The sequence below is a fragment of the Myotis brandtii genome, unplaced genomic scaffold (assembly GCF_000412655.1).
Source record: "Myotis brandtii unplaced genomic scaffold, ASM41265v1 scaffold384, whole genome shotgun sequence".
Lineage (NCBI taxonomy): Eukaryota > Metazoa > Chordata > Mammalia > Chiroptera > Vespertilionidae > Myotis > Myotis brandtii.
The window spans coordinates 3,817,028-3,842,017 of record NW_005364745.1 but is presented as its reverse complement, the minus strand read 5'-3'; the positions used below and the strand labels follow the sequence as shown (position 1 = coordinate 3,842,017).

The 24,990-nt window shown below is 44.9% G+C and overlaps 1 protein-coding gene across 1 annotated transcript in view; it reads right to left on the bottom strand.

The window, feature by feature from the left end:
- ADAMTS12 (ADAM metallopeptidase with thrombospondin type 1 motif, 12) overlaps positions 1-24,990 on the bottom strand; it is a 187,670-nt gene that overhangs the window by 60,140 nt on the left and 102,540 nt on the right. The window contains exons 6-12 of the mRNA XM_005872608.2: positions 19,354-19,478; positions 15,433-15,582; positions 13,405-13,548; positions 12,573-12,717; positions 10,621-10,713; positions 9,076-9,221; positions 5,860-6,029 (exon numbers count right to left, since the gene is read on the bottom strand). Of these exons, the coding sequence (XP_005872670.1) occupies positions 5,860-6,029; positions 9,076-9,221; positions 10,621-10,713; positions 12,573-12,717; positions 13,405-13,548; positions 15,433-15,582; positions 19,354-19,478 (973 nt within the window). The remainder of the gene's footprint in view (positions 1-5,859; positions 6,030-9,075; positions 9,222-10,620; positions 10,714-12,572; positions 12,718-13,404; positions 13,549-15,432; positions 15,583-19,353; positions 19,479-24,990) is intronic.

Below are 24,990 nucleotides of genomic sequence, written 5' to 3'. Positions count from 1 at the left end.
TTAAACATAAGAAGGCATTAAAATTAATATCTTCTACAATAACCACAAACAGATATGAAAACAAGAATAGAACTAATTAAAAAGAAATAATGAAACCTATGTCATTGATGTGTTAGACTAAGCTACCTGTAGTAATGCTTACCATTTACTGTATATTTTTAAGTTCTGTCTCTTGGTTAAGGTGACTAAGAACTGTGATAATAAATTTGTATTGGGCCTTAAGTTGTTTGCTTTAGTGATTAATACAAGGTGGGGCAAAAATTGTTTGTATGGAAGATAATACAATAATGAATAAATAATAATACAAGAATACACTGTGTTTTGGGTACTCACAACTGTAAACATACTTTTGCTCCCCCCTCCCATATTTAGGCTTCAGGAGCAGGCCTGGTCTAACGGTTGGCTCTCTGGCACAGTCTGAATATGGCCAATTTACTTACATTCTCCAAACCGATGAGCTTATCCATAAGAATTGGGTCAAAAACTTAAATTTCCACACAGGCTTTTCTTTTGGGGATAAAACAGGGAAATGCATAGAAACTGCTGCGTGAAGTGCCTGGCACAGCGTGCGCACCGATAGAAGTTCAATGTAAGCTTCAGTTAGGAATGAGTTTTGCTGCCAGTAGTGCTTCCTTGCCTTAAAGGAACAGGAGTTTATTTTCCCCACAAAACAAGAAATCCAAGGGTAGGAGTGTTCAGCTACCCTCCTTATTTCCTCCTGCTCAGCTTCTGGGGTGGGGCGGACTTCTTGGTTGCAATGTGACTGTGTAACCCTGGTAGCCAGAGAGGAAGGGTGAATGGCAGGTGGGCAAGGGACCAAGGGCCAGCTGGGTGGGCACCAGTTAAAAACATTCACAGGAGCTTTTAAAAGATGAGCCTTCCATGGAAACAACCAAAGTGTCCTGCGAGAGAGGACTGGATAAAGAAGATGTGGTCCATATACACAACGGAATACTACTCAGTTGTAAGAAAGGAGGACATACTGCCATTTGCAACAACATGGATGGACCTTGAGGATATTATGCTAAGTGAAATAAGTCAGAAAAAGTTAAGAACCATATGATTTCACTCATATGTGGGATTTAAAACTGAAACTCATGAACACAAACAGCAGTGTGGTGGTTGCCAGAGGGAAGGGGGTGGGAGTGAAGGGGTCCTAATCTATGGTGATGGGGACACAGTGCAATATACAGATCTTGTAACATAGAAACCCACACCTGAAACCTGTATGATCATATTAACCAGTGCCACGCCAATACATTTAATAAAAAATGGTACTTGTTAAAAGTTGGTGTTTATTTGTATTTCATCCTTTGAATGATTACATATTATCTCACTGAATGAATGGATTATAGTTTAACTAGAAAAAAATAGTAAAAGACGAGCCTTCATCTCTATCTCTTTGGTCAGAACTGGTCCACAGGAAATATGGGCTAGTGGGTCATTTAGTTTTCCCTCTCCCAGTGTAGGGGAAAGTGAGAGTGAAGAGGGTTGTGAATGGCGTTGGTTGTCTGCAAACATCCTTATTATTCCATCATTTCCCCTCTGAAGCCAGATTCCTAATCTGTGAAATGATAGGCTTGGCTAGAAGATCTCCCAGGCTCTCCGCACATGATTTCTATCTAAACCCCAAGGATTCTTGCAATAAACTCTATGCCTGCCACCCCGGTGGCCCCAGATGCTAGGACTATCCCCCCAGCTCTTGGGAGAGCTGCCAGCATCGGCCCTCAATTGTCCTCTGGGCTTGAAAGAGCTCCCCTGCCCAGGACACTCACCTCTTCCTGGGGCAGACCATACCCGGCGACTGGTCATGCCGGGCACACAGACATGGCTCCCCCACCCCGAGTGTGGCAACTCTGAAGACCACGGCAGCTCCAGAGCTCTATGTGCAGTTGGGAGAGGCCTTTGTGGAGACTGCATTGCAGCCCAGCTTCCCCCCTGCCCAGACCCACCTCCTCCCCTTTCCTTCCACAGCTGCTGAACTTCCTGCACGCTAGTCTCCGTCTCAGTCTGTTTCCTAGGGAACCCGGTCTGCCACAATTCCTTAAAGATGTTCCTGAAGGATCCTATCCCACAAGGGGCAGACTGTGATCTGACCTCATGTCAGACCCTCCACATTTGCTGGAAACTTCATGGGCATTAAACATTAATTGGGCTTAAATATTTAGAAGCAACAATAGAAATAATGAGCTTACATGAAGAATTATTGGGTGTTCTGAGAAAATTTAAAAAGATCTAAAAAGAAAGGGAGATTCCAAGAAAGTGACAACATCAAGATCAGATTCTGGTTGTTTCCCAGTAGAAGATGCAGGATGTAAACACATTCTATTAACATAGGCTAATGAAGTCCCTGAGAATCTACATAAGTGTGTGTGTGTGTGTGTGTGTGTGTGTACATAAGTTAGTGTGTGTGAGAGCTTCTTAGTCAAACAGACCTATGTTTCAATTCCAGCTCCATTATACAAAATCCTGTAACCTTGAATAAGTGGCTGCCCTCTCGGAGACTAGGCATCTTTATTGCTGAAGATGGGAGGTGGGTGAGTGAGAGAATGCACAGTCACGTGCTGATATAAGTAGGGCCTCCGGAGGTGCAGCAGATGCAGGCAGCTCTTCTCATTGGTGCCTGCATGGCTGTGATCTAGTGGGGTTGCATAATTTTTTTTTGTCAGGAATGCTGGTAAAGAAAATGCCTATATTAGAAAGTAGGCTGATCTAGATTCATAGCTTTCAAAACTTTTAAGCAGAATTTTTTTTTATTCAAACAAGACTTTGCCAATAAGGCAGAGGAAATCAGAACTTTATTACACAAAGATTTTGTAAGTTCAAGGATATAACACTTAAAAATAAATTAGTGTGATTTATAGAGACTATTACAATGAACAAAAATGCTGACATAGAGCTTTTGGATGGCGTTATAGATTTTTATGGGATGCAGCATCTACTTTTTTCTGTGGGTTTTTGAAGAATCTTGACAAATAGTTGTAAATGATATCAGTTTAAAACAACTCAACCTGCAATTTCAGGGTATTTCTCAGTTAATTGGGTTGATAGGAGACGTTCCTTCTAAGGTCTACAGAAAACCAAATTAATTTGACTGTGTAAGTCAATGTATTGATGATTTCTGATATGTTAAGACCTGACATAATATTTTTTTGTGTAAGTGCTGTTCTTTATCGCACTTTTTGAAAATAGTTAATGTTTTTTTGAAAAATGAAATGAAAATCAAGCAATTTCGGAAGCCCTGAGATTCCATGAGACAGAGTTAGCAAACTACAAGGTTTGATGACGTTTCTATGCTTATTCCAAATGCTTAAATTCTTCTTCAGTCATTGGCTACTTTGCAAATCTACCAAGACACTTAACACTGTCCACTGAGTGAGCAGAAAACTCTGTACATTTACTCTATTCTCTGGTGCCTTCTCAGGGAAGGCCGGGAGCGTACAAAGTACTTGAGGCACAGAGTAAGTGCTCCATTCACAGTGGTTGATATGAATGACCTACTTGTCACTCTTAGGGGTGTCTGTCAACTAAGCAAATAACAACTCTGTTAAGATAAGAGTTTGATGGGGGAAAGAAATCAGCGTGCTGGTCAAGGTAGTAGTTACTTATATTAGCAGGTAAGCCACTATCTATATGTACTAGTATATAAAGCTCTCGCTGGCGCCAATTGCACATGTGTGTTTCAATCTGTCATTGTCGACCATGAATTTGGTTGACACTTATATTATAGAGAAAGGGCAAATAACAATATTAAAATATTTATTCTAATTAATTTCCTTTCAATGTGCATGAATCTGTGCACCGGGACACTAGTGCCCAAATAATAGCACAGGGCCTGTAAGAAAACCGTGGAATGGAGGATGGAGGCTGAGAGCCCAGGTAGGCAGCGAGCTTAGCTTAATTCCACCGTATGGTTTATTCAGCCTCATACTAATTTCAGATGCAAACCAACCACTCCAACGTGAGTGAAATTTATGACTACGTTTTTTAAAAACATTTTTTAAAATTGATTTCAGAGAGGAAGGGAGGGGGGAGAGAGGGAGAGAGGGAGAGAGGGAGAGAAAGAGAGAGAGAGAGGGAGAGAGAGAGAGAGAGAGAGAGAGAGAGAGAGAGAGAAACATCAATGATGAGAGGGAATCATCAATCGGTTGCCTCCTGCATGCCTCCTACAGGGGATCAAGCCCAAACCTAGACATGTGCCCCTGACTGGAATAGAACCCAGGGCCCTTCATTCTGCAGGCCGATGCTCTATCAACTGAGCCAAACCAGCTAGGGCAAGACTACTTTTATAATTCTCATTTTTTAGTACCTATTCTATGCTATACAAAAAAGTGCATTTGATAAATGCTTATAAAAAATGAACACCCAGTTGAGCCATATCTTTTTATTCCAAGTCCAACTACTCAAGCCATCAGAGTTCAGAACACACAAGCCCAACTCTGCATCTACAGGGAATCAGGGGAGGGGAAATCTCCAGACTAAGCACCTGCCATAGTCCTGGGGCAGCTGTGCTACTTTAGTTCTGGAAGGCTGCACACAGAGCCACAGGACCATGGGCCCAAGAAGTTTCAACATTCTGCAGAATGCCAGGGTGCAGGGAAGGCAGCACCTTTCCTCATTGGTTTTGTTTGCTTGCTTTTTCGCAGTCCACATAAGTATATACATAAGTTATCTGATATTCAAATGCCTGGCTCAGGAAGCAAGTTGTACCAATGACAAAATGATTCGCTCTTCTAGAGCACGAATGATGCTAAACTATGGGGAGCAAGGAGCAGACGTTGCCCATGACAACCAATAGCTCCAAAGTGGACAAAGCACTCTAGGGTCTTTCTTTCCAAGGAATTGACAATAGCATTTTCATAACAGTTCAAATACATCAACAATAGCATTTTCATAACAGTTCAAATACATGCTTTTCATTCATTGCCCCACATCTACGAGTCCTCTCGTGTGCTACTACACTGGAATTTCAAAAACTTTCAATCATGAAAAATTTGGTTAGTTATTTTTTTCTTCCTGTCTCAAATCTCCTTCGCTCAGAGAAACCTTTCACGTTTCATTCCTCACGGGAATGACGACAAATAGCCCAGATACTTTCTGATGTGAATCTACAGATAATGGTTAGTGATGTTCTTCACCTTCAGAAGAGAATGAGCGACTGGTCCCCAGTCAGTGCAGCGCTGCTAAGGCTGCCATTCATGCTCCAGCTCAGCCACATCCCCACCCCCTCATGTGCATTCTCTAGATGCTTGCTTTCACTCTTTACCCTTCTTAGACTGTCTTGTACACACAAATGTTCCTTCATGGCCCAGAGCTGGTGCTCATTCATTTCTGATGAAGTCATTTCTACATCTTTCCTTGTCCTGTTCTCTGCCCACATGGAATGCCTGACTATTTCGATGCCTCTCCTCTCCTTGCAGTAGAAGGCTACTCACACTTAAGGATCATCACCGACTGCCTGGGAAGCCTTCTTTGAAATGACTGCAAACCCACAATGACCTTTTCTGAATTTCTGCCCAAAATTACAGTCTGTTTCACACGCTCATCATCAAGCACTTTAATGAATTCCGTGCGCCACTTATCACTTCATTGCACCTCAGCTGTTTCGAAGTGAGCCACCAAGTTTGACAAACTTGTCTTTTATCTCCTGCAGAGCTCAGCACAGAGCTTGGACGTATTCAACCTTTAATATTTACTGATCAACCTAACTGGGCCCTGATTTTACCTGCTAAAATACAAAACATCTAAGGGTACAGCTCTCTTTTTGTTGGACTTGGCGGGGTGGCACAGACCCCTGACATCTGCTTTCTGATAACGGCTGTGGACCTGGATCTGGAATATACTGCCACAGCTCCTTACCTGGATTAAAAACCGGAAACCAGTTGTAGAACGCATTCTTGTAGGGCACCGTGTCAAACTCGCTGCACTGCATCTGCCGAAATGTTGGTGCACCGGGGCGACAGGGGTGGACGTTGCACAGGCGATAGCGTCTCCTTTCTCCAGTGCAGTACTTTCCTCCAAACTTTGGCCTACAGATGAGACACAGAAGCTGTCCTGTTAGTTTCCTTAAAGGCCAGCATCTTCCCTTAAACTCCCCTGGCATGTGGCCATGCTCACACCTTCCCAAACCATGTCCCTCTCTACCCTTCACACTCAACTTTTAAATAAATTCTTCCAAGTTCATACATTTCTGTTTGTGTTGCTGTCCATGAACATTCAATCCCAAGCCTATTCTGAAATAGCTTGATCCCTTCCCACAGTTAGTCAGTTACCTGGCCATTAGCTGTATTTTTATATTTGTTTCCTCCTCTTTATTTCCATAATCACCAAACTTGTCCAAGCTTTATCTCCATTCCTGTCTCCCCTCTATCCATCTTTTTTCTTTATCCTTATTCAACCTATTGTACACACTCTTATCTGGTTAATTTTTAAAAATACCTGAATTATTTTAGTTTCTTGTTTAAAATCCTTTAATGGCCAACGAATCAAGTCCAGCCTCTTGAGCTTGGCCTTCAAGGCTCTCAAGATCTTGACCTAATTCACTTTACTTCCCATATCCCCCTTCATCTGCACACTGCTCCAGTAATACACACACTAACGTATTTTATATTTCTTTTTTGTGCTTCTGGATAGATTTCCCCTCTCTTTAAGTCTCTAAATGTCTATATACTGCCCGTACTTTAAGGAGCAAATAAATGCCATCTCCATAATGAATTTTTCCCAGAATCCTACCAGAAGTAATCTCTTTCTCCTCTTACATGACACTTCATCATCCTACTGTATGTGCTTCCTGCACTTAGCAATCCCAAAGAGAAGTCTCTGACTAAGGGAGTTCATAGTCATTGACTCCCTGTAGGTGGTACAAAGATTTGTCTTTGATATTTGAGTTTAGGCTGGTTTTCTACTCATTATGGTAGAATGACACTCTATGACTTGGAATATCTCCAATTCATCTCCATCCCACAAACATCACTGAGGGCATTTTATGAGCCAAGCCGCACTGGGTTCTCACTGGACAGTGACTAACATTAAGGACACAGTCTCAAGGTCATTTGGTCACTCATTGCATGCATCTGTGATCTAAATCCCAGCACAGAATCTGTGACTTTGTTCCACAGGTACTGTTCTCAGTGAACTTAAGCAAACCAGCTACTGAGATCATACATAGTCACTCACTTGAGGAGACTCTGTGACAAACTGTGGCCTGATATGGGAATTAGGACCATTTTCTCCCTGAAGCTCTATTAGAGAATCATCCTTCAGTTCTTCAATAAGGATGTCCCTTTTTGATAACACAGGTCATTGACCATTATCCCCAAAAGGCTACAGATTGGTGGTAGCTGATACGCAGCATTGACAATGGGTCCCAGAGCAAATCACCTATATTTCCTGATCTCTACAATGGAAATCACTTTTCTGATCACACTGAAATAAATTATAAAATAAAAAGATTCTCTGTAAAAATGGAAGTGTAAGAAATTCTTGGTTTTACATTTATGAATTCACAGAAACCTTATGTTTAAACAAAAACAATTTTTATCAAAGGGTAAGATTTAAAAACAATTTTGTCCAAATTCCTCAAATGTATACTTATATGTGTGGTAAATGATGAAATATCATAATAATGACTATATTAACTGCAATTTACTGACAATTTTTATAGTAGATATTGTATAAAACTCTTTATAGATATTAACTTATTAACCCTGAGAAATTTATTATATATGTGATATGTATATACACATGCATATATGTACATATAATAATATACTTATTAATAAAAAGGAGATAGATGAATGTATTAAAAAGCTGTGATACATTTACACAATGGAATACTATACAGCTATTCAAAGAAGGATCTCTTACCCTTTGAGATAGCATGGATGGACCAGGAGGTTAGCATACTAAGCGAGACAAGCCAGTGAGAAAAATAAAATATCACATGATCTTACTTATATGTGGAATCTAATGAACAAAATAAACTGACGAACAAAACAGGTCCAAAAACATGGATAAATGGAACAGACTGACAGATCTCGGGGGTGGGGGCAGAAAGAGGTTGACCAAAGAACATTTATGCATATATGCATAACCCATGGACACAGACAATAGGGTGGGGAAGGCCTGGGGTGCGGGCTGGGTGGAGGGAGGCAAAGGGGTGGGAATGGGGGACATATGTAATGCTGTCAACAATAAATAACTCACTAAACATATAAATAAATAAATAAATAAATAAAATATAAGATTTGGAATTAAGATATTGAGGGAACTATAATAACGCTTATCATTTGCCTTTTACAAACTGTGACTCTTACTCTTCAATTTAGACTAATGTAAAAATAGGTAAAGAAGCTTAATACATTTTCTACTTACAGGAGGTATCATATGCATATTTTTTAAAAATTATACTTGGGAACTGGTATACCAGAAAATAATGAAATTGAGAATATAAGATATATTTGAACATCAATGGAATTTAAATTTGATTTATATATAATATCATCATATAAATTTAAAATATGAAAAAAGTAAGCAATTTGATTAAAACTTTGAAAGCCACTTGGTGAAATAACGTCTTTGGAATTCTTAACAAGCTAGTATGGATCTCTTAAGGTTTACAAAATCCTTATCTGAAACCTTAAAAAATAATAATCCCCAGAAATGTGCCTAGCTATTTGCTTAGTTACCTAAGGGAAGAAAAACATTTTTGCAAAACTGTACATTCATTATGACTGAGAGAAAGCTGCAATCTTATCAGCAAACTTGGGTGTCGCTGATCTCCTGCTGATGGTGTGGTTTATCCAGGAGGCCTTAACTGCATAACCTCCTGGAGGCTTTCCCTTGCAAAGAAATGTGCTTATCTCTCCAAGTGATGGAATCCGCTTATTTATCCAAGTTCTAGCCAAGAACCTGGTGCCAAGCCCAAATGAAACACAGCAGAACCACTATTTGTTCACCCTCTGGGAATCTTCAGCATCCCCACTAATTTCCCTCAGGAGGCGTGGGTCACCGATGTCACAGTGGCCAAGCGGGTCTCCCAGCTCACGGGAGAGGGAGGTGCTTGGCCGCACTCACTCGGGGTTGTTGCAGAGCCTCTCCGCGCTCTGGGCCCCGGCCCCGCAGGTCCTGGAGCAGTGGGACCAGGGCGACCAGCGGCCCCAGCCTCCGGGAATGCTCTCTGGTTTCTTCCCCACCGTGATGCACTTGCCGGCCATACACCACTGGAAAGAGAAGAGGAGGAGATGTCAGAAAGGCTCCCACAGCAGGCTGGGTCGAGCCCCCTAGACCTCTAACCCCGACTCTCCTCGTCGGCTTCCTACAGCCCATGTCACATGGAGAACAGAGAAGAGCTCATAGAAGAATTTCCTCCAAGCGTCTTGGGCCTGAGGAGCAGAGAATTTCAGGAATCGAGGGGACTTCATGGCACCTGGTTGCAGCCAAAGCAGGAGGGTCACTCAAAGTGTGGTTGGCAGATCGCATGCCAGAATGTACATCAACACATCACTCCTTCACGGGGAATGTCCCGCTAGGAAAAGCGCGTCAGCTCAGTATGCTCTGTGACATAGCTGTTCGGTAACGTCATTGATTTACTTTCTGGTGCAAGCTCCTTATCTCGTTGTAGACAGCAACAAACATTTTACAGACTGGTACTGTGACAACACTTCTTTACAGCCCCTCGGGGTACTTAATGTCAGATAACGTTATCCTCCTGGTAAAAGTCCATTGGTTGCCAAAAACCACTGCTTTGTTAAGAATTTTAAGTTCTTTCTAGTATCAACAAAAATGTCTCTTTTCCTGTAACTCTACCCAGTGTTTTTAGTTCTGGCCTTTCGAGTGATTCAGAAGAAAAAAAATCCACTCTCTCCCTCTTCAGGGAAATGCTTTAACAACTATCAGTTTTAGGTGAACCATATAAAAAGAAAAAGAAAAAGAAAAGGCATCTTGGTTGTTTGAAACGGCCACACTACCCGGAAGATTTGGGCACGTTTTATCTGCTGCCCTCCCTGTCCTTCTTATTTCTGATCGCTGTGTATTGACCAGGTTCTAAAACCTGTGATGAGTCAGGCCATCCTCAAGCTGCATAAAGATTTCCACCAAATACCTAAGTTCTAGACCCACAACCAACCCGATTGGCTTTGTGGAGCAGCACGCATTACCCACTTCCAGGGAAGTCTAGAGAATATGTACCATCTCTGAGTTCTTGGGTGTTTGGCTTTCTTGCTTAGCAGAGTGGACCGATCTTCAAGAAATGCAGTCAGATCGGATGATGAGAAAGAAGACCACAAGTGGCCCAAGTCCACCATCTTTGGAAAGAAGCCACCACGGGCTTGTCCTTTCCGATGTTTAACATGAAGATGTGACTAACCACATCTCCATGGAAGTGCATCAGGGGAAGACAGAACAGATGTTCTGCGATTGGAAGTGTGGGATTGGGCTCAGCCCTCTCTCCTTCACCACTTGTTCCCATGAAGGCTCAAAGGCTCAGGGGCAGTGGACCCTTTCCTCCGGCTAGTCCAGCTCTGTGATCTCCATTCACCCAGAGACAGCCGCCTGCAGGGCCTCCTCCCCAGAACTCAGCGCCCACCGCCCGCCAGCTGCCTGCCTCAGCCCACATGTCACCTTCCTCTCGCCACACCGGGTCCCATCCGCAGCCGCGTCCAGCTTAGAGCGACAAAAGCCGTTCACCAAGCACCACAGCGTCTGGCAGACATTCTGGAAAACAAATGTGAGATCGCACCTTTTTATATTTCAACACCTGCACAGAAGCATTTCTACAGTGACGGTAAAACGCACACACTCGTCCACAGTACACGCTGCTGTTCCCAGTGAGCAGGAGTGATGGCCTGGCTCAATGAGAGTTCCTTCTCCTTGTCGATGTGATAGAAAGGAACCGTTGGAGCACTCTCAGCTCAAATGTCATCTGGACTTCGTCATAACTCCTAAACCGTGGTGCGGAGACCATACTGGGCAATAAGAAAATGGGAGATAAAACACATTTCCTAAAAGTTGAAACTGTGATCTCTAGGTGTGTGGCACAATACTCATGTCCTTAGGTAGGGTAACTGGTGGCATTAGCCATCAAGGGCCAATCCAAAAACTGCGGGTAGAAGTTTACGAAGAGCTGGGTGGCTGTAACCTGAGCCTGCTCGCTGAAGGAAATGGAAGGTGTTCCATCCAGAAAGCCTCCGCTTACTTATTCCTGAAAGCAGCCAGCCTGTTTGAGCTGCCGGCCCCTGAGAAAGGAGGCCAAGCAGGGGACACTGCAGTCTTCCAGGAACAGTGGGGTGTAGAGATATTTAGGAGGCAGGATTGGTGGGACTTGGTAACTAGTTACAAGGGAGGGGTGAGGGGTTTTTGCATCAACTTTATCATCTCTGCTCAGGTTTGCTTGTTCTGTGTAAGCACTTATTTCCTTCCTCCTCAGAGTCTTTCTCTAAGTCTCCTTCTGTCTTTATCTCGTTGGATTGACATGTTTGCATCTGCCTCCTTTCCCAGAGCTGCGCAAGGCCAGAAGCTCTGATTACGGATTTGGAGTGCTCGCCTCCTCCATCTCACTCAGGACACAGCACAGAATCTGGCCCAGGCTCACTGCGAGCTGCTTCTCCTTGTCTACGTGTTCAGAATAATACGTAGACACACCAAACGGCAGGAGTCAGAGAATAATCAAGGTCCAACTTACAGCCCTGGCCAGTTTGGCTCAGTGGATAGAGCGTCAGCCTGCGGACTGAAAGGTCCCAGGTTCGATTCTGGTCAAGGGCATGTACCTTGGTTGCGGGCACATCCCCAGTAGGAGGTGTGCAGGAGGCAGCTGATAGATGCTTCTCTCTCATCGATGTTTCTATCCCTCTCCCTTCCTCTCTGTAAAAAATCAATAAAATATATTAAAAAAATAAAAAGATCCAGCTCACAAAGAAGTGAAAGAAGTCAGGATGTTATCCTGTGGTCAGTGGGGACCTTAAAGTCAGGGAAGAGACATGGCTAGATTTGTGTGTTGTTGTTGTTTTGAAACAACCTGAGCAATGTGGAGGGAAGATTAGGTAGGAGGTAATTACAATAGCAAGGAGAGATGATGAGAGACTGAATCAAGACAGAAGTAGTGGGAATGAAAGAGACAGGACAGAGCCACCAACTCTTTAGGAGGTATCATCAGATGTTGAAAATAAAGAATACATTGGGGATAATCTTATTCTGATCTTGGGATCTGGTGAAACTCTTTAACCAGATGGGAAATTCAGAAAAGAGAGCAATGTTAGGGATTACATTGTTTGCTATGGAGTCTGTAGGTGGGAATAATTGTGATTCTTGAAAAATCACTATAGAATTTTCTTCACCACCACCCAGTTGCAAAGAATTGCTGGCTCAACAGGATACCAAGGAGCTAGAGTCAAGGAATAGAAATGACCCCAACATCAATCCTTCTGCTTTATAGACACGGTACTGTAATGGAAAGTTTGCATTTCTGTGTCTGGACCTTGAGATTTCCAAATATCTCCCTGGCCCTTCTTTCAGCGTGCTGGAGACCTCCAGCCCTGCACATGCCCACCAGAGCCACCAGGACACCCGCCACTTACTTCTACTTCCTGGCAGAAGGTAGCATTGGGGCCATACTGCAGCTGGCATTGGTGGTGAACGTCATAGATCACTCCAGGGGCAATGACCTTGGACTTCAAGCCTTTCTTTTGGGGCATATCATTAAGACAGAACCCCCAGCCTCGGCTGAAACGAAGTTAATAGAAATGAGAAGAGATACTTATGATTTCCTTTGTCTTCAGTCTTTCATGCAACAGAAGCTTCTGCCCCTCCAGTTCACTCTTTGTCCTCAAGACAAGCTTATATCCACAAGACAGAGACCCCTCCAGGCCCATAGTAGGAGCTAAAAGGAAACCCAAACCACATCCCATTCCATTGGTTCAGCTGTGATGTAGGAAATGCCCCTCCAGTTCACTCTTTGTCCTCAAGACAAGCTTATTTCCACAAGCAGAGAACCCTCCAGGCCCATAGTAGAAGCTAAAAGGTAACCCAAACCACATCCCATTCCACTGGTTCAGCTGTGATGTAGGAAATACAAGCAGCGGTAAAATGAGAGAATCATCACCTTATCCCCCATGGGGTTTGGGTGACCACTTCTGATATACCCTGGTTGTTCCTGCCAGTCCGCACACCCAGCTCCTAAAGAGCCACCGTGAGACGGGAGCCATCGGGGGACAGGTGTTCCCCTGGCTGTGGCCGGAGGGCAGAGCCCACCTAGATCTCAGGGTCAGAAAGCGGAAGTGAAATCCACCCCTTCAGACGCTGTGGCTTGTGAGAGGAGCTGAGACTTTTCCAGGCCTCACGTGACACTCCACGTGACTTCCAGTGTAAGGGGACGCAGGTGGGGCTGCTCTGAGCCGCGCTGTCACTTACTCCAGGAAGCGGGTGATATACTCCTTGCTGCACTTGGACCACGTCAGCGGGATGGGGTTGTACTGGAGCTGGCGCGACATGATGTAGGGGTGCCTCCTGGCGGACTCACAGTCGTTTTCCTTCCCGTCATGCTGGATGCCGAAGCTGCAGGAAGGCACAAGCCCACGGATATCAAGGAGGCAGGCATGCAACGGGGAGAAAGCCAGAGTTCCCGCAAGGTGAATACCACCACGCGCTACTTCTGTACAGAAGGCTCCTGCTTCCGAAGTGCGCCTTTCAAGCTGGAGGGAGTAGCTCATTTTCAACCCAAAAGCACAGGGAACATCTGAGGCAAGATTTGTCTCGTCGATGCACCCGGGGGAGCCATGTGGCTAATTCAAAAATGTCTGTTTGGTAGAAAGTGAAGAGCTCCCGGTTGGCTTTCTGTGAGTCTAGAGTCAGGAGGGCCAATGCTGCCTCACGCTGTCTTCTTTCTCCTGCTGCGGTACTCACAGCACAAAAGAACAAACCGTCTTTCTCCCTTTTCACATCCTTCTCCCTTCTCACCATAATTTATGGGAGAACATGAAAGGGGAAGCCGATGGGACACTTCCACAAGGGACGCAGCTTGGGAAGGCGGGGTTCTTTGGAAAAGACAATACTGCTGGGGCGGGGGCGGGGGAGAAGGCAGCAGGAAAAGGGAAAGACCAAATATGAGATGGGTTGACTCCATAAATGAAGCCACAGGCAGGAGTCTCTGGGAGCTGGGCAGGGCTGCCGAGGACAGCACATGTGGCCATCACTCATTCATAGGGTTGCCAAGAGTGAAGCTGACTCAAATAGCCTGTAGCAGCAAGATACTGGAATACACCACATTGATCTCCGAGGGGTTTTTGGTAAGGATCAAAGAAATCATAGTACCTAAGAAACTGCCTTATTCCACCTACTCATTTCACAGGTAAGAAAACAGGTGCAGAGAGGTGAAGGCAATTATCTAAGGTCATCATAGCTGTTGATGGAAAAGCCAGGAATAAGTACTCACTTTTCCCAACTCCAAAGCCAATCCTCTATAGGTAAAGGCAGTTTGCAAAGTTCCAATATGACATGAAAAAAATGACGAGAAAGCCCAGGCCGGAGAGGCCAGGCCTGGAATAAGCCAGTCTCCAGGGTTCTTCCCAATGCCACCTTTTCCAGAAGCACACCTGAGCGCACCCCAGCGTTCTGTCCCTTCTTTGGAGGGAGGAATTCCAGGTTGGCAGCCGCCTGACAGGCAGAGAGTATAGTTGAGTCATTTACTTGGCTCCCCTCTCTGAGTCGCTGGTTAGTGTGATGCGCTCTTATCTGTGGTTTGTAAATAGCCCAACAAAGTGCGTTACAAATAAGCTAAGATCTTTCCTCCACGGGGACCTCCTGAATCCTCCTTATTCCTTCACGCAAACATTCTGAAACCAGCTTTTAACAAATTCATCTAATCAAAGTTACACGTTTTTGGGACAACTCAGACTTCCTGTTCACTGGTGTTTGTTTGATGGTCTTTCCAAGTTTACAGCAGTTTTCAATTTCTTATTTAGTCAATGTTCTCCTTTACACATGGAAGTGAAATGAGACTCACAATGTGACCCACATCATAAGGTCATTGAGTGATTCAATGGCATGATGCCAAGTGTCTGGCATAAAGGAAGGGCACAAAATGTTAGGGGTTGTGACTTTTTAATGATATCAATACAATTATTATTTCATAAGAACTAAACAGGCATTGTTTCTCCTGCATTAAACAATGAGTTAAAGCTTATCTCCTTGCTCCTGCTCACCTCATTTTACTTCAGGGAACTGCAGTGTGATGCAGATGGTACAAGCGGTCAGGGCAGAGGAGGCCCTGGGGCCCTTAAAGTGTGTGATTATGTCTAACGTTACAGGCGAGGAGGGTGAGTTTCAAGCCCCAGCGCAGTCCCACTGCCTATGCCCCTTTAAGGTGCTTCCCATTCCGTCTACTACCTGATACTGACACATGGACACGGCGAAGAGATCGCAGTTTCCTTGGCCCTTTACCTGTGTCCGAGCTCATGGGCAATCGTGAAGGCCAGCGGGAGGCCCGAGTCTTCATTGATGTTACAGCTCCGGCTAGGCTGGCACATGCCCGACAGGTGAGACAGGCCCAGCGTCTCACAGGGGCGATTGACACCCCCACAGATGTCTTTTCTGAAAGCAGAGGACAGAGATGCATAAGACATGCAGAGAGTGGAACACCTCCAAAACCCGCCTGGGAAAAGCTGGGCATTAATTTACATTCAGTGTGGTCTGTAGAGCATCATTAAAGTAAGTGTTTAAATGTCCATGGGAGCAGAGGGAGTGATTTTGAATTCATTAAGATTGTTCTGATTTCACCTCCTGATTAATGAATCTCCCTAACATCTAAGCAATGGGAGAATTTATGGCAGATGTTTTATTTTGAGTTGCTTTTGCTCTTGATCTCAGGAAGCTAAATTATTCTATTTTCTCATAAAAAGAAGGATCTGGTTGAAAATTGAAATTAATTTGGAATTGTAAACAAGGAAGGAACAATAGCAGTCACTGAGGTCTTTCAAATGTGAAATATTTTTGTTTTTTTTCTGAGGCCTGGGTTCAAAACTCGTATGAGAACTTTTTCTCACTCATGAAAAAGGCAATTGGTCTGATAAACCCATCCAGAGATCAAATCAATTTTCTTTCCAGCTTCACTACCCTATCACTATTGCATATGGGAGGGGACGAACAATCAAAGTTAGAGAGAGAGAGAGAGAGATAGAGAGAGAGGCATTGTGCTTCACTACCCTATCACTATTGCATATGGGAGGGGATGAACAATCAAAGTTAGAGAGAGAGAGAGAGAGAGAGAGAGAGAGAGAGAGAGGCATTGTTCCTCTTTTCACCAGGAATTCATTATTTCCCTAACCTGGAAGAAGAAAGGAGAGACTCTAGGATCTCCAAAATGCTAGTTACAGCTTTTAAATATAAAAATGTGCTCCCATATCCTGGTGGGGACTGTTTCCATCCCTGACAAGCGTTTGAAAGAGTCATGCACTGGTCACTTGGTTTTCTTCGGTTCAAGAAGAGCTCTTTGCCGAGAGTGACTGACGCAAATGCCAGCAAAGTGTGAGCTTTAGTCAGCTCCAGAGCTTCAGCGCCTAGGTTTTGTGCGGATGCCATTTCTGGCCACACAGGGTCTGTTTTGTGCGTCCGCTGTTCTACAGAAAAGATAGTGCAGGAAGCTAGGTCTATATAAATAATTGTTGACTGAGTGCTGACTACATGCTAAAGGGGATAAAAGGGGGGTAATAAAAGAATTGTAGGAATATGGTTTTTGTAGGTAACCAGCCCAAGCTCCCCAAAAGAACATTAGCCTGACCTCCCCATGCACGGGGGTTATCAAAGAGAAAACATGCCTCAACATCCAGCCACCTGCCCCATTTCATGGAGTGTGTTCAAGCCAAAGCCACGTCCTACTGACTGTGACTGTACAGATAACGCGGTTAAGGGGGACCTCAGCATAGTCCTCCAGCGGCCAGCTCTGTCCTATACCTCCCTCCCTCCCTTCCTCATCCTCCCTATTTATTCAGACCAGAGGCTCTCAATAGGGGCTGTTATGCTCCCCTCCCCATCCTAGGGCACATTCGGGAATGTCGGGGGACAGTTTTCATTGTCACAACTTGGAGGAAGGTTATTGGCATCTCATGGATAGAGGCCACAGATGCTGTTGGACATACTACTGTGCACAGGACACCCCCTCACAACAAAGAATGGTGCAACCCAGAATGTCAGTGGGGCCGAGGTTGAGAAATCCTGCTTTAGAAACTGGAATACTCTCCACTGCGTAGCAGCCAATGAGGTTCATCAGAGCTTGAGACAAGACCCCTGTTCTAAGAAAGAAAAATGATCATGGTAAGAAAAGAAAGGAGAGCAGAGCCGTCATACGCACAGTGAGAGTATAGCTAATGCAGTCTATCTGGATTTAAGTCCCCGCTTTACCTGCTAATGGCAATGAGATTTTGGGCAAGTGGCCTAACCAAGCCTCAGTTTCCCCATCTGTAAAATAGGAGTGATAGATAGTAGTCAACCACCAGTGTTCCTGTGGGGATTAAATGGAATGGCGATTGTCCTAATAGATGTGGCACAGTGCTTGGCCCATATAAAACACTCCACAATGCCAGCTCCCATTAGCTAACTCCCTCATTTCTTCATGTGAAAGTGAGAGGAGAACTCTTCCTGCTTTCAGGGAGAGAAAAGAGACTGAGCTGAGACACAACTTCCAGGCAGCCAGTGCCGGTCCTGGAACCCAGGGTTCTTCCCTGGAGACAGGTCCTGCCTGGACTGAAGTCTTCTCCTGGCTTTCAGCCCAGTCCCCTGGGGTTCCCTGGCTGCCTGCTGGCCCCCGACAGCCTCCAGGCTTACATCCCAAACCCTCATTAACCTATTTCCCAGGGAGCTGTTGATCCATCGGAGGTGTCATAGTCCCAATGAACCTAATGTGATAGGCTTATGCAACAGACTTCTTATGGAACATCTTGGCAAGTTAAATATATATATATATATATTTTTTTTAATTGATTTCAGAGAGAAAAAGAGAGGGGGAGAGATTTAGGAATATCAATGAAGAGAGAGAATCATTGATTGGCTACTTCATGCACACTCCCACTGGGGATATATATTTTTTTAAATTGATTTCAGAGAGAAAAAGAGAGGGGGAGAGATTTAGGAATATCAATGAAGAGAGAGAATCATTGATTGGCTACTTCATGCACACTCCCACTGGGGATCGAGCACACAACCCGGGCATGTGTCCTGACCGGGAATCAAACCGTGACCTCAAAATGACCCGTAATCTCCTGGTTCATAGGTTGACACTCAACCACTGAGCCATGCTGGCCAGGCCATGTTGGCAAATTTTGATACTTTCACTCAAAAGAGTGAGTCTGATGGTTGGAGTTTCTGGCCAGGCTAAGGCAGATATTTGGATAGGGTCCGGGCTGATCCTTCATAGGCATCTGATGTACTGGGATTATCCTGTCAAAGGGACAGATGACAGACCAGCGTGTTCAGGGACAACACACACACACAGGGCCTGCCAGTGCGGTGCGCGGGGTTCTCGGTGGCTGAGGGGCCAGGCAAAGAGGCTTTTTTATTACACATCCCTGGATTTCTTGACGTTTCTGAATCTTCACAGGACTACCTCGTGAGAATTTACTCCATCCCATTAATGTAAGACCTTCATTTGTCTAGATTAAAATAGTATCTGGTATACAGTGGGTGCTCAATAAATATTTTTTTGAATTAATGAGCAAACAGAGCCTTCCAAGAGCCTGGGTTTCAGTTCAGTAGCTTTTCACAGCTATGAGTCCTAGAAGGTTTGATGGTTCTAATTAGAACCACAGGGTCTACCCGTTGTCAAAACAAAATGGTGTGTCCTGAGGGTAAAAGGTAGAGAGGCATAAGCAAACCCTCCATCTACTCAAGGAAGGACCTGCTCCCCATATTCTGTCCTCAACATCAGTCAGAGATCAGTTACAAGGAGGACTGATTTCTCTAGAAACTGTTGCATGTTTCTTAACTGGAGGAACATTTTTAAAATAAAAAATAAAGGGTGGGAATCCTATGGTTAAAGGTAACTGGAGTCTTTAATGAGGATCTGCAAACAAGTGTTCTGATTGTTTATAAAGCCACATAGAGAAGCCATTTTAAAGAGCAAATCACCATTGGGATAGGCAAGGGGCCAGCATTTTGCCAGCAGACACAGTTTATTACCACAGAGACTTGCTATCTGTCCCCTCACTCACATGGGAGTCAGGAGTTGCTTAGATCATAGAAGCTACCTTTAGAAATGACCAAGAACAGCAGAGAGTAAGAGAATTTCATGAGTTTGATTACCTGGCAGCCCTCCCACCCGCCAGCCCGCCCTGCTTGCAGCCCCAGGCCTCCCCGTGGTCTCTGGGGTACCTGGTGAGAAGGACGGCCACGTCGTGATGGGCAGGGTTGAGGTCACTCTTGGGATTGATACTCTTCTGCCACTTACAGAAGCTGGTCAGTGTCTTCTCGGCATGGTGCACTATTTTCAGTCCTTGCTGGAGAAGGAAGAGGAAGAGATTGCAGGGGTGAGTTTACCGTGGCCGGAGCCCATCACATTAGTCCCCAGAAGAAGCCAAGAGAGATGAGCACTGGGTGAGTGCCTAGAGATCTGGCAGAATTGGGCAGAGGCCAAGCTCCTTCTCAGGGCTAACCCTCTGCTTAAACACTGTGACTCTCGTGGCTTCCCCTAAGAGAACCTGGAGGGGAGAACATAGGACAGAAATGAACACTGGGACAAGGAACCCTTGAGGGAAAACCAAAAATATGTCAGCAAAGTCCTGCAGCTGTTTCAAGTTCTATTTCAGTCCCTCTCTGCTTCCAATGTCAAGACCATTCTGAAAAGGCATTTTTATTGCAAATGCAAAATGAATAGACTTGCAACAAAAAGCTCTTCCTTTCACGAGGCATCCCAGAATCCTGGGGTTGCACTGGGTGGTTCCCTGTCAATGCAACCTTCTTGGTTTGACATCTGTGGGTGAAGGGCCGAGGGTTAGGGCCACTGGTTGTCTGGCAGCAATTAGGATGCTGTAGAAGGTGGCCAGGCTGCAGCGTGCAGGGCTCCTGAGGCACCATGTGGCCCACAGTCGCTAATGGGGATGGGGGGAGAGGGTTTGCTCCAGATTAACTGGGTGAACACTTGTCAGGTGAGGGAGAAGGAAAATGGGCTCCCAGCTCCAAGGGCACTCGGTTTCATTTCAATTTCTACAGGAGAAATTCCTTTCCCTTTTGGAGGTGGGTGGTCTCTACATAGGCCAGTGATGGCAAACCTTTTGAGCTTGGCGTGTCAGCATTTTGAAAAACCCTAACTTAACTCTGGTGCCGTGTCACATATAGAAATTTTTTGATATTTGCAACCATAGTAAAACAAAGAGTTATATTTTTGATATTTATTTTATATATTTAAATGCCATTTAACAAAGAAAAACCAACCAAAAAAATGAGTTCGTGTGTCACCTCTGACACGCGTGTCATAGGTTCGCCATCACTGATATAGGCCATCCTGGTAAGGGGGGACTCCACCTGGAGAATGACTAGGGCCACTGGCCCACTGGAATCTCAGTCTATTGCTCTGGGCTCAGCCCCAGGACATCACACACCCTCTTCATCAAACTATGAACTTGCTTCTCCACTATCCTGTATTTTGTTAAGGCCAAATCAAAGGAGGCCTGAGAGACTTCAATTGCCTGTTAGAGACTCTCCCAGCTCCCCCACCCATGCTAACTAACCACCATAGATCATCTTTCTTTCATGAAAACACAGAAAGATGGCTCATCACTTGTGAAAAGTCACCAAGCTGGTTAGTACAATGAATTTAAATAGAAGGAACAGACTTTATTATTTAAAAATCCTCATCGTGCCCTAGCTGGTTTGGCTCAGTGGTTGGAGCGTGGGCCCACGGACTGAAGGTCCCGGGTTCGATCCCAGTCAAAGACATGTACCTCGGTTGCAGGCTAGTTCCTCAGCCCCAGCGGGGTGTTTATGGGAGGCAACCAATCGATGTGTCTCTCTCACATTGATGTTTCTCTCTCAGTCCCTCCCCCTCCCTTCCACTCTCTCTAGAAATCAATGGAAAAATATAGCCTCAGGTGAGAATTAAAAAAGCAACAACCACCTCATTGTGACATCATCCAGCAAAATGATGTATCATGGAGGACGAGAGGAGGGCTTCTGGGGAACCAGCGGGGCACAGGCAGTCAGTCGGTAGCCAGAACAGCAGCCCTACTGGAATGAATGGCTCACACCCACCATAAGCACTGGCCGGGTGGCAGGCAGCAGGAATGTAAGGGAACAGAAAGGAAGGGAAAGGAAGAAAAGAAAAGAGAAGGAAATAAAAGGGAGTGAAAGAGGGAAGGAGGGGAAAAAAAAACAGGAAGGAAACATTTCTTAGTTATTTATTATGTGACAGATTTTTACACATATTCTTTCATTTAATTGCACCTTCTCAGCATTATTTATAAAGAAAGCATTGTTATGTTCATTATTGAAGAACTAGCTGAAGGTCACTCAGGTCAGATACTGACAAAGGCAATGAGAACGAGGGCTCCTAGAGGAACCTGTGGTTCTAACTGGGGCCCGGCCTCCCTACAATGTCCTTTGAAACATGGGCTGGGCTCACAGCATCGGAAGACCTTACACCAAACCACGTGCGTCCATCTAAGGAAAAATGAATGTTGATAAACTCGAGACACACAATTTAGATGGATCTCAAGGAAGTGATGCCGACTGAAAAAAATCTAATCTCAAGAGGTGCACACTGGATGATTCCATTTTATAGCATTCTTGACATAACAGAGTTAGAGAGATGGGAACGAGATTAGTGCTTTCCCAGGGTCAGGTCGGGAGGCAGGAGGTATAAAGGGTAGCATCCTCTCCCCTCATTCCTGAGCCAAATTCAGCGTCAGCAAGGACACAGCCTCAGCATGAGAAAAAGAGTCCTTTTCCAGATGTTGCTGCATGAACTCTGCTTCTAGTTTCCCAGCATTAGGAAGAGCCCATTTCCCCAAAGGACCTTAGGGAAACCAATCCGCTCATTTAAATGATGGGCAAATCCGGGCCAGGGAGGGGCAGGACCTTAACCGAGTCACAGAGCAGGTTTTGGTGGAGTAGGTCCAAGGTTTGCAGCTACGAGTCTAGGACAAGTGGTTTCCAAACGATTGAAGGCTTCTTTACATGTGTTTGCTTTGAGTAACTGGAGAGCTTTAGCAAGTCCCCAATGGATGACGAGGATTATCGCTTAGTTCTCCACCTCTCACTTCCACAAGTAGACCCTCTACTTCCGCGATCGCCACGCTCTGTCCTCCTCCTCCTCACTGTTCACTTCTCAGTCCCCTCCATGTGCTCTTCTGTTGGCTCATTGCTTAATTCCTTCTCAGTCACAGTCCTGTTTTGGGAAATCACCTATATGCTGTTGACTCTCAAATCCATACCTCATTCCAAATCTCTCATGTTCAGATTCTTGTATCCAAATCTCTCTCTTTTTTAAAAAAATATATTTTATTGATTTTTTACAGAGAGGAAGGGAGAGGGATAGAGAGTTAGAAACATTGATGAGAGAGAAACATCAATTCAGCTGCCTCCTGCACACTCCCCACTGGATACGTGCCTGCAACCAAGGTACATGCCCTTGACCGGAATCGAACCTGGGCCACTTCAGTCCCCAGGCTGACGCTCTATCCACTGAGCCAAACCGGTTAGGGCTATCCAAATCTCTTGATGGACCTCTCCTTCTGGATGGCACCACAGGTACCCCCATCTCCGCATCCCGGATATTCCTCCCCTGTAGGCTGACCTGCTGCTCTCCCCGCATCCCCGGGCTTAGTCCCAGGAACCACCATCAACCCAGCGTCCCAATCTAAAAACACCAGTGTCTGCCGTCCTCTCCTTCATATCCTGCATCCCAATGTGTCCTCCTGGGCTGCTCATTCTACCTCCTCTTCATCTTTGCCCCCAACCACCCTAGCTCAGACCCTCATCACTTCATGCTGGGACTTATGCTTGCAGCATCTCTTAAGTGCTCTCCTCGATTCCTTGTTCTCTTTCATTCCATCCTCCTTGCTGTTGCCAGGTCAAGCTAGTCAAAACCAAAGTCTACCTATAACATGACCCAGGACTCAAGACCCTTCAAAGTCTAGCCTCTGGGAAGCTCTCCCTTCTTTTGCCACCTCACAGTTTATGCTCTAGCAACCTTCAAACTGCTTCTACTACCACTGCCCCAAGCCCACATTCCCACACCCCATGCTATGTTTTTACCTTGCTCTCTTCAAGCTGCTCCCTCTACCCAGAATATCTTTCTCTCCTCTCTTTCCCCTCTTTAACCTACTCAACACCTATGATTTCTCCCTGTTGCTTTTGTTTGTTCCTTTTATAAGCGAAGCAACTACACACACAGCTGAGTTGTGGATCACTGCTGCCGGGTACCCTGCCTCTGTGTAGAATTTTCCTCTACAAGGTGGGGCATTCAACACAAGTTCAGTGGCATGGTCTTAAGGATACCTTACTGCTTTTCTACTAAGTGTCATGACTCTTCTGGGAAGTTTTATTAGTGCACGATTTTTTCCAGTCCCCTCAGCCTCTAAATCTCCAAATCTCCTAAGAGGTTAAATCCAAAGAACACGTACTCATTTAGCTTTTTGAATGCAGTTGATCACAGGTGCCTTGGGAAGAGTCATTAGCTGTGCCTCGCTGCGGTGCAGCCCTCGGCCTGCACAGGACGCAGATGCACTGCAGAGACGACGCTGGCTCACAGCGAGCCTGGGGAGACTTGTGCTAAACAATTTCCGTAAAGCAGCCTCCGAATTATTTGAGCTTGCCAAAACAAACCCCCATCCGCACGAATTTTTCCCCATTTCCTTTGTAAACAAAAATAGATTTCCCTTTTTGTTCTTGCATCATTTTTTTTTCTCACCTCATTTTCTCAAGTGAGTCCAATTCACTTCTCACTCCCCCTTTCCTATGCATTAGAGCAGATGACCTCATAGAGCAGGGAGGTGACCCAGAGGAAATCAACAACAGCTCAAGAAATAGGCCCAAATGGGAAAGAGAAAATGATTTTGCCAAGTACATGGCTTTTATTATAAGTTGTTCTGTCCCTTTTAAGCTCTTTATAATGAAAAAAAAATCTTGTCTTGATTTCTTTGAGAAGTCCTGCTGGTAGCAGCTTTTGATTCAATACACAATCTGAACATGCTCCTAGCCAGGCTTGGGTTCCCGGAAGAAAGAGAATGAGCAGAGAAGAGAAAAGCAGTAAAAAGTTTAATCTGAAAACTTCCCATGTGCTTAAGGAATAACTCATCAAACTATCAGAGGAAAAGATATTGGTCTTTCATTTAAAAAAGGAACCAGCCTTCAAATTCTTTGTTAATATTGTTAACATTTATCCTGAAAGAGCAGAAGTTACAGAGGTTATTGTAGAACCACAAATCACCCTGGAGATGGGAAATTGTCAGCCTGGATTCCCAAAGTGAGCAGGCTTTTCAACACCAGAGTCTCACGAAGTGAACCCAACACAAAACCACTCTGAGACCAAGAGGGCCATTCTCCGTGATAACATTCATTTCCTTCCTGCCTGTCAGCCCTTCTGCTGCTCCTGCAAGCCAGCGTGACACCCTGGAGGGCACAGTGACATGGGGCCCACCTGGCTTTATCCCAGCTCCCTCCCTGCCCTCCCAATACTGTCCCTATACTGGGCTTTAAAGAAGTCTCCAACTCTTAGGATCCTAATCTTACCCTTTAGACCTCTGGCACAGTTTTCTCATCTGGGAAATGAGCTAATAATAGTAATGAGTCTATAGAGTTGTTGTGGGACCTAAATGATGGTGCTGATAATTATAAGAATCATAAAAATGATACTAACAAGTTCCATTTATTGACTGGGTTCTAAAGCCAGATACGATGCTAGTACATGGATTAACACATTTGATTCTCCCAGCAATTCCAGGCAGTAGAGGTTATCATCCTCATTTTATAAAACCAAGATATGGAGGCGCAGACAAGCCAAGTAACCCACCT